The sequence below is a fragment of the Nymphalis io genome, chromosome 22 (genome assembly GCF_905147045.1).
Source record: "Nymphalis io chromosome 22, ilAglIoxx1.1, whole genome shotgun sequence".
NCBI classification, from domain to species: Eukaryota; Metazoa; Arthropoda; class Insecta; order Lepidoptera; family Nymphalidae; genus Nymphalis; species Nymphalis io.
The window spans coordinates 8,195,434-8,205,129 of NC_065909.1; the positions used below are offsets into that span (position 1 = coordinate 8,195,434).

At 31.6% G+C, this 9,696-nt stretch overlaps 2 protein-coding genes and 1 non-coding gene across 3 annotated transcripts; 2 read left to right on the plus strand and 1 right to left on the minus strand.

Annotated features, from left to right (window-relative positions):
- Positions 1-231: 231 nt before the first annotated feature.
- LOC126777263 (PSME3-interacting protein) lies at positions 232-4,450 on the minus strand. Its single transcript, XM_050500268.1, has 7 exons — positions 4,253-4,450; positions 3,028-3,126; positions 2,741-2,861; positions 2,167-2,281; positions 1,781-1,875; positions 1,118-1,247; positions 232-514 (listed from the first exon to the last, which is right to left on the minus strand). The coding sequence occupies exons 1-7, from the start codon at positions 4,347-4,349 to the stop codon at positions 425-427; spliced, it is 747 nt and encodes a 248-aa protein (XP_050356225.1). The 5' UTR covers positions 4,350-4,450; the 3' UTR covers positions 232-424.
- Positions 4,451-6,060: 1,610 nt separating this feature from the next.
- On the plus strand, positions 6,061-8,057 carry LOC126777282 (guanine nucleotide exchange factor MSS4 homolog). The gene is made up of 2 exons (XM_050500292.1): positions 6,061-6,306; positions 6,554-8,057. Exons 1-2 carry the CDS (start codon positions 6,160-6,162, stop codon positions 6,788-6,790), a joined length of 384 nt encoding a protein of 127 aa, XP_050356249.1. The 5' UTR covers positions 6,061-6,159; the 3' UTR covers positions 6,791-8,057.
- Positions 8,058-8,617: 560 nt separating this feature from the next.
- On the plus strand, positions 8,618-8,690 carry Trnav-aac (transfer RNA valine (anticodon AAC)). Its single transcript has one exon. It is a non-coding gene; the product is annotated as a tRNA-Val (tRNA).
- Positions 8,691-9,696: the final 1,006 nt, after the last annotated feature.

Sequence of the window (9,696 nt, forward strand, 5' to 3'; positions counted from 1 at the left end):
CACTTCCAACTTCCAGACTCCGGGCTGCTACTGAGAATTTTCTGACAGAAAAACCCAATCACTTTTTACTGGCCCGACCTGAGAATTGAACACAGGAACTCTGGGTCTGCGGCATTACATCAAGCCACTAAACCAACGAGGCAGTCTTCGAAAATATAATATCATTTAAATCGCGAGTGCGGAATTAAATTTATTATCTCAATAGTAGTTATATATAATTATACACATAGATTGAAATATTTATTTCATCATATCATTTATTATATATAGATTAATGAATAACAAATTCCAGTATTTATATTGTTGTTGAAATACTAGCCTTATTACATAATATTTTCCGATCAAAAATAGCCAATGGGCGTTATTAAATCTATTTAATGCAATTTCAACCTTACTACACAAAGAATTAAGTTCAAAATTAAATTTAACTCTTCTCCTCCTCCTTCCGTTTCCCTTCACCCGCCTGCTCCGGCCTGCGACCGAGGAGATCCCTTTTCAAACAGCACTTGTCAGTCTGTAATAATTAATTGGACTTAATTAATTTAAGCCTTAAGAAACATGAAACAATATTTTGTCCTCATATTTGGCTGTATAATAAGAATAATATATAAGAATGTCTTTAGCCTGTCTGAAGCCTTTGTCCTTCCCTGGGGTTCAAGCTTGCTGTAGCAAGTACTATGTATACGAAATTCTATCAAAATCGGTTCAGTGGTTTCGCCGTGAAGCGTAACAGAGAGACAGAGCTATTTTCGCATTTATAACATTAGTATAGATGAGGCTTACGTATGTGTGTCTCGAGATCTATATATAAATCTATAAATAGTTATACTTAGAATCACTTTTACAATGAAGATAATAAATAAATATAACAAAAAGGAACAGTAAAATTAAGTCTCTTACAGTTGCACCGCTGGACTAAGGCCTCCTCTCATTTCAACCACAAAGGCAGTTAGATATGCTTTGTGGTAATTTTTATTTTGGACAAATACTGATATTTCCTCAAAATGTTTTTCTCCCGCAGGCGATGGAAATATATACACAAATTAAATGTCACTTGCCTGAGTTTGAATTGACAATAATCCGCACTCATAATAAAATAATTAAAAAGCATATTTACAGAATCATTATCACTGGAGTCTGTGTCACTCGATGTGTCTGTATCGTAGTGACCGAGTCCGGGCAAAACACCGACACACCGTAGAGCTCCCAACGTCTCACCCGGTGATGAGAGACCATTCTGATCAGCACTGAAACATTACAATATTGGTGAGATTTTTTTTTTGAGTTGAGATTTAGAGATTTTTGAAGCTATTTACTGTATATGAAGAAGTCGAGATGGCCCAGTGGTAAGAACGCGTGAATCTTAACCGATGAACGTGGGTTCAAACCCGGGCAAGCACCTCTGAATTTTCATGTGCTTAATTTCTGTTTATAATTCATCTCGTGCTTTTCGGTGAAGGAAAACATCGTGAGGAAACCTGCATGTGTCTAATTTCATCGAAATTCTGCAACAAGTGTATTCCACCAACCCGCATTGGAGCAGCGTGGTGGAATAAGCTCCAAACCTTCTCCTCAAATAGGGAGAGGCCTTAGCCCAGCAGTGGGACATTTACAGGCTGTTACTATACTATACTACACTGTATATGTATTGTTTACATAAAATATATGCCTTCCATGACATCATTCGGACAAATATCACGGTCGATCACACATGTGGGTACCCCACATCTGTTGGGCTACACAGAGCCCTACTACTGAGAACGAGTTCATCAGAACAAACCTGTTATTATGGTGAACAACTCCGTTTTTAGGTGGCGGTGACCCCTTCTCTTTATCACCGTCCATGTCACTCGCTTTTCGCTTCCTTACTACAACCTGTGAAATAAAAAGTATAAGAATGAAATTTAATAAATAAGAAATTAAATAATCCCATGCTTCACTACAAGTTAAGTATATAGTTATATTACTGTTGGATTTATTGGTATTGGAGTTGGCAGTTTATATATGCCTCGAAAAGCTCATAACACCATTGATCTCTTTGCTGAATCCTCTCCGGTCATGTCGAATTGCGGTCCCCTTGGACTTTACAAGGGTATAAAGAGTGCACTTGTGTTTATACCCATATTTCTTATGAAGTTAGCTATTCTCAGATGAAATTATAATTACCCCTTGTAATTTATTCTTCTGTGCTTGAGCGGTGGTCTGTGTGCTTCGAGCGGGGGCTAGTTGTGCTCTCAAGCGAGTCAATTCCTCACTTTCTGCCAAATTCGAGACTCTTTCCCTGTAAGTAATGTAAGATGTTTTGAGTATAGAAGAACCAACTAGAAAATCATAGAAAATTAGCTGAGACGGCCTAGTGGTTAGACAACCTGAGTCTTAACAGAATATTTTATGTTCAAACACGGCCAAATAGCACCGAATTTTCAAGTGCTCAGTTCATATTCTTAAATCATATTGTGCTCGGCAGGGTAAACATGGTGAGGAAACATGAATGTGTGTCAGCTAAAAATCTGCCACATTTGTTTCCACCAATACAAATTGTAGCAGTGTGGTGGAATAAGATCCTAACATTCTCCTTAAGCAGAGATGAGACCTTAGCCCAGCAGTTATATATTATGGATATTTACATGCTTTTACTTTAAGGAAATCAACTAATACTAATATATATGCTTTTTATCATCTATATAACATTATATTAAGTAATATGTGTGATTTAACTTTTTAAACTTATAAGACCAACCTGAATTCTTGCATCTCCTTCTTCTCTTCAATGCTTATCTGTTGAGCAACTTCTGCTTTAGTACGCTCCACAAGGTCAAGGAAACCAACTTCGTCGTCATCCAGACCTCTGATCATATTCTCTGAAAAATCAATTTTAAAAAAGCTTGCTAAGAACATATAATTTTGATTTAAAAGAAAAGAAAATTTTATATACAGTTCTGATTGTGTAATTTTACTCGCAAAGGCAAAAGGGAGAGGGGGCTATAGCCCAGCAGTGGGACATTAACAAGCTGTTACTGTACTTACTAAGTTTATGTGCCTCCTCGAATTCCGCTTCTTTCTTCAATCTCTGTTCCTCTAGCCGCTGAAACAGTGGCCGGTTGTCATATGCCTCCTCTGGAGCTTCTGTTTATTGGAAAACAAATTGTTCTCTAATTTTATCATAATATATTTAATACTTATTACATAATAATAATACAATATTTCTAGGCAAATGTTATTTTTCCTTTAATGACACTTGATAGAACTATTGCAAAATAATATAATGTGGTTTCTATTCTACTATAAAAACTAGATCTCAACATGGAATCCGCAATGCTCGTAAAGAAAATTTAAAGTCTATCAGTTTCCCGCCATAAAGAGTATCTGCCAATGTTCTTGATGCCAGATTAAAAATATAGATTAGTAATTATTAATATAAAAATTGACAGATACTCTCCAGTAATATCTAATAATAATTCGTATCACATCTAACATTATATATTACAATCTGACTTAGTCTTACACCATTTAGGAGTTATCAATGGAAAATTTTAATTTAATGTATTTTTGGTTCCCAAAATTCAAACCCGCAATCCGTTGATATTGTGATAACTTAATGTTTAAATATAAAATTATTTACTTCTAAGTACATTATTTAATAACAAAATGTGATGTAGGATAATATAGATTGATGAAAAAGTGCAACTAGTATGTTCTTTACTGGTTTTTCTTGATAGTGTTTATCATCGGAAGATGTATTAGGTTTAGGAACCAGGAAAGGTTTACTTAAAATTTGAATATAGAATTTTTGCTATGATTTTTTTAAAGTTTTCCTTTACAAAAGAATGGGAAATTTTACATTCTCAAAAACTTATTCTCTTTTACACTATTATGTTAAATGCTTATGTAGCTAATTCTAATCATCAGAAATCCAAAGAAATTACTTACACAGCACATCCCACCTAGAAGGTCAGAACTTATTACTTAAAAATAATCCCAACCATACCTGTTGACTGGGACATCTTATTTTATCATAAGACCCTCTTTGTTAATAATTACTCTTTTTATGTGTTTGAGTATATTATTGTTTTGCACACATATAACATGTTATATGTGTGCAAAAAACTGCTTAAACAAACAAACTTACAATCATATATTTGTGCAGTTACTAAGATCTGTTGTGAAAAATATTTAGATTTTTATTATTAGAATATTACCGTTTGAAAATATGGTAAAAAAACACACTTGGCCCGTGAAATATTTCTATTACCTTTCGGTTGATCTTCAGTCCGTACTTTCTCCCATTCTTCCTGACGTCGCCGCCTGGCTTCCAATATTTCAGACTCTGATATAAAACCGGAACTCATATTTAATATTTGCAAAATCCTATTGTATTTTAGTCGATAATCGATGACTTGAAGGTTGATAAAATTTACAATCTCGGTTCACACTTTTGACAAAGTTCAAATTGACAAATTTTGTAAGTGTTACCACTGTTATTGAAAAAAAACTATGAATATTATAAACCTTGATCGTATCTAGCAATAATATACAAAAGTGTTTTAGTGTTTATATAATTGGAAATCAGAAATTGTGCAAATGTATTATAATATATTTAGCCCATAAAGTTACTCTACATAAAAAAAACTTTAAAAAAATATATTTTATCTGTAGGAGAATTTTAGTTTTCCTTTCCTATCGTAGACAGAGAAACTAATAGACGCAATGACGATTTCCTTCTCACTTACACAAGAAAGAGAACGAAAATTACGTTAAAAATGGTTTAGACAGAGATAGAATTATCAAATCTTTTGTCCCTTCTCGCGTAACACGCGAGAAGGGACAAAAGATTCGCGTCTCGCGTAGTTTTGGTGTTTGTTTCGCTACTTAAGTAGCGAAACAAACTTGACAGATGGTGTGTTCATTGTGTTTTTTGTTCAATTTTCGCTTATTTTTATGTTAGAAAACGATTCTAATTCAGTGAAAAGGCCGAGAAACAATCCTTATATAATATCGAAGGTTATACAATGGTGCATTGTCGTATTATTTCATGTTAAAGCGATATCAAGAAGAAAATTGCCGGCGTGTGTTTTCACGCGTAAGTACGACTATTTTGTCCCTAATTAAAGTTTCTCAGTGATGTTTATTTATGCCATAGCATGACAGAACCTTATATTGCATTAAAATCCTGAAGATAATAGGATTTTCCAGTTTTTATCATTCATAACCTATAATTATTTATCATGCTAGTGCTGCCAGCGTCAGCTAAAAAAAAATTCCCGATTTTCGATAAAAAATATGGACTCGTCGACAATGTAAACAAATAAAAACGGAGTCCAATTATAACCTAGCGCTTCTTTATATGTAAATATGTTATTTAAATTTATTTGTTCTCCTATTTATAATTTACGACAATATTATTTAACACTCTTCATGAATATATCATATTATTAGATTCTGAGTCAAGAGGTTGACATAGAAATATATGTGGCACCCATTCTTTATTAATAATTTAATTGAGTGTTTTAGATTTCAACATCTAAGGAGAATGCTAATCAAGTACCATAAAAAGATGCTGAAGTACTATTGATAACGGAAACAAAAACAAACAATGCAACAGTTTTTAGGTGTAGTTGGTAAACAAAAAAATAATTTAATTAAAAAAATGTATATTAAATATTAAAAAGTAAAATTATTTTGTTTTAATTAAAACCTGAAAATTATTTATCTCCCAAAACAGGGAATGCAGTAACTATGGCAACATTATATGCACACATTGACAAATTATCTCTGTTTCAATCGCGCTTTCACGGCCTCTTGGTCTATTTGTTTCGCTGTCTACGTTTCCTGTCCACATTTATTATCATGTGTAAACTTGTTTACGAATGTCGTTAGAAATAATCTTTTAACAAAAATATACATCAAAAAAATATTAAATAAGAAAAAACATTTCATATTCACATAAAATATATGTTGTCAGTAAGAAATAAAGATATACTTTTGTATAAAATAGACTATTAACATAAACTATAAAAAAACTTCGTGAATGCTACTTCGTATGAAAAATTTCATTTTTCAGCTCTGTGCTGCCGGTCATAACATTTTACATAAATGAATATAAAACTAACTTTCTATTGATTTTAGTGTGTGTTATTCATTTTTAATTAATATTGTATCATGTCGAACCCAGATAATATGGACAATAATGCGACTGAAGATTCAAATCAGTATGTCGAAAATGGAACAAATAAGCTAAATGTTAAATGTAAATTTTGCGGTTCCAAAATATTGGACAAAAATTCTGGGAAATATATGAAACTAGAGGTAAATAGTATTGTAAAACTATTGTCAAAGAGTTTTTTGTGTGGGAATTAAAAGTTAGGTTAAAGTCACTAATATTTACATTTCTAAAAATAATATTGAATAAAACTAAAAAAAATTAAAACAACAGCAATCTTAACATTAAGAAATCATAATCTGATTGGCTTGGTTAATTTTTCTGTTATTACAAAAACTTAAAGTTTTTAATTGTATGTATTAAGAAATTAATTCGTTACATTTTCAATTGCAGAAAGATCTACCTCTAATGCAGCAAGACACAAGAAAAGATGCAGGAATTCAGAGTGAAAAAGTAAACGAATTCTACCATGTTGAAAATATGTATACTTTCGAAAACATAGGGTTTACACACACTGTGGATAATTACAAATATTTAAGCTGTGCAGATTGTGATGCAGGTCCTGTGGGATACTATGACATGAACACTAAGCATAGTTATGTTGCATTAACTAGGGTAAATCATGAATAAGATAGTTTATGACAATTAATTAATCGAGATTTGCTTATTTTTCTTTAAGAAACAAAATACAATTGGAATGGATACTGCACAGATTATATATTGCATGTATTCTAGGTTCCAATTATAAAAATAAATATTTTCAAAAAATATAAATATTTAAGGAGTCATTTTATAATTTTTTTAATTTATATAATTTAGCAAATACTTCATAAAAGTATTATACTTTTGCTGCTATATTTTTTTAGTGTTGTTTAATGTTTTTGCTCATTTGTCATTCCAAAAAATGTAAAGCTTTTTTTATACAGTGTAAGAATGAGATAAGTATAAATATTATTTATAGAAGTGAATCCTAAATGCAATACATTGTATAAGAATGCATAATATTTATTTAAAAAAAATTGTACATAATAATGACTTTCCAACAATCTATATGCAAATCCTAAAGAATATAAATAAGGTCCTCCAGATCAATTTCGGACACAGCGGTCAATCTCAAGAGAGATTAGCGAATAACACAGGACATATCATAGTGCACAAGTGTGTGTGCAAAGTCAGGTCCACTCTCTATTCCCTAACTCCTATAATCCAATGAGACAGCAATCCAACATGACTGGAAAGAGCTCAGGCAAAAAACCAACGGCTTAACGTGCTTTCCGAGGCGCGGGAGTGTACACACTTCCAGACTCCGGGCTGCTATTGAGAATTTTCGACAGAAAAACCCAATAATTTTTTATTGGCCCAACCTGGGATTTGTACCCAAAACCTCTGGGCCTTACATCTAGCCACTAGACGATTCAATTTTTTCTTTTTTTTTAAATATAAATATAATGACGGCTTAATATTAAAATATATAATTAATTTCATAAGTCAAGTGTCTATGTCAGATCAATAAATAATATACTTAGAAAGTTATATAATGTCAACAACTATAAGCATGATATTTTGATATATTTTATTTAAAAAAAAAAATTACAATTTCTGTAAAACAAGTGAAACAATTTTTCCAAAGACAAACCTGAAATGTATTTTACAAATCACTTTCTATGTTAAAACTACAAATTACTATTTTAATTGTCCACAAATTAAACATTTTGGATGTTTTAATGTTTTGGCACGGATAACAGTCACTATGTAGAAAAAATATAATGGTCACAATCTTATTTTATTAATTAAAAAAAAAATGTAGTGACATTTCATATTTCTGCAAGAAAATAACTTTGAAATTATTTGTAACGTTGAAAACTTTGAGACTTTTTATTATTAATGAGCTTGCATATTACTCTTGTATTAAAATGTATTGAAATTAAATCATTTCATGATCTCGTTTGCGTATTTATTCCTAAACCCTGAATTATGAATAAGATTTCTACTATTGTCTATTATTTTGTCGAAAATAAAATCTATTAATATACATATATGCAGTATTCCATGTTCAGAATTAATGTTATGAGATTTAATATAGTTGCAATTTAATATAGCTTTAATATAATATATGGCATTTTTAATTAAAATGACGATATAAAAGTAAAGCCTTTCAATAAGATAAACCCAATTTTCTTTATAAGCCTAATGTTTTAATATATATAGAGAAATTTCAAATATTTAAGTATTTGCTTACCTAGGTCGTCTATTAGATATAGCATTTTAAGGAGATAAAAATTGCTTAAATGCTTATTAAATATAAAATATTATGTAATAATGATTATAAGTGTAACGGTGTTTATTAGATATTACGTAGGTATACTAGATAAGAATATAATTAGAGACACGAAGAAATAATGTAATTGTACTTGTCCGAAAAATTATATGTTACACTAATTCAACATAAACAACAACGTTTCCGTGGTGTAGCGGTTATCACATCTGCCTAACACGCAGAAGGCCCCCGGTTCGATCCCGGGCGGAAACATATTTTTATTATTTAGTTCGATCCGCAGCAATATTTATTTATTTTCGATATTATTATTATTTATATTTTATTTTCGACTAGCAAGGGCGCGATGATTAGCATCTATTATCTACAAACTCGTATTTTTCTTGTAACCATTATATTAGCCAGTTTTAAGGCATAAAAAACCAATAAAATTAAACTCAAGCGATCAATCTTAACTTACACAAAACGGGAGCTTTATTTAAGATCCATGTAGCTTCCGTATCCAATACTATGAATAAATTATTTGTTCTGTGGTTCGATTCGGCTTGAATTTTCAATCAAAATGACGATACTAGCTATCGTCATTCATCTTTAACAAAGTTATAGAGACACAAAGAACTCGACAGTAGCTTTCACCATAACGTAACGTCATCAACAATTTGCTTGAACAAGACTACAACTTGTGCATGAGTACTATTCTGTAAACATTGACTGTTATACAACAAATCGCTTCCAATCTTACCTTAAGCATATAACCAGGTGCTGTATCGCGTTATGTACTCGACAAATAAAAATATGGTAATTTAGTGGTTATTGTTTTATGACTTTAATTATGTTTTTTATATATTTGTTTTTTTTTTTGGTTAAAATTTGTATTTATGAATAAATTGTCTATGTCTGGTTTTTGTGTTTAAATAATATTTCACTTTATACCGAAACTTTAAAAAAATAACCTAAAAATGGGAACAGTTTAAGCAGATCACATTACATCATTTCTATAAGTGAGGGTTTTTTCTACGAAATATAGTAGGATGACAGCCGGGCCGAAACTCGCATTACCGTACGCACTAGTGCACTCATTTCATCTCCTGACTCCTCGCAGGAGATGAGATCACTTTTACTAGGACGGGGGACCCCATCCCGCATGGGCTGGCGTACCTTCCTAACGGTTTCTCATCCAACATTCTAGCGAACTAAATTGTTTTAAAACATAGGTATGCGGGCAAACACCCCTTGTTCGTAATCCGTTATCACTACCCAA

Bases quoted from the DNA above. Each gene is read 5' to 3' on its own strand.
- LOC126777282 (XM_050500292.1), top strand. From the start codon at position 6,160: ATGTCGAACCCAGATAATATGGACAATAATGCGACTGAAGATTCAAAT. The intron at 6,307-6,553 runs GTAAATAGTATT...TTTCAATTGCAG, and splicing joins GGAAATATATGAAACTAGAG to AAAGATCTACCTCTAATGCA.
- LOC126777263 (XM_050500268.1), bottom strand. From the start codon at position 4,349: ATGAGTTCCGGTTTTATATCAGAGTCTGAAATATTGGAAGCCAGGCGG. The intron at 3,127-4,252 runs GTAATAGAAATA...TCCAATAAACAG, and splicing joins GACTGAAGATCAACCGAAAG to AAGCTCCAGAGGAGGCATAT. The intron at 1,248-1,780 runs GTTTGTTCTGAT...GTAATGTTTCAG, and splicing joins GTTGTTCACCATAATAACAG to TGCTGATCAGAATGGTCTCT.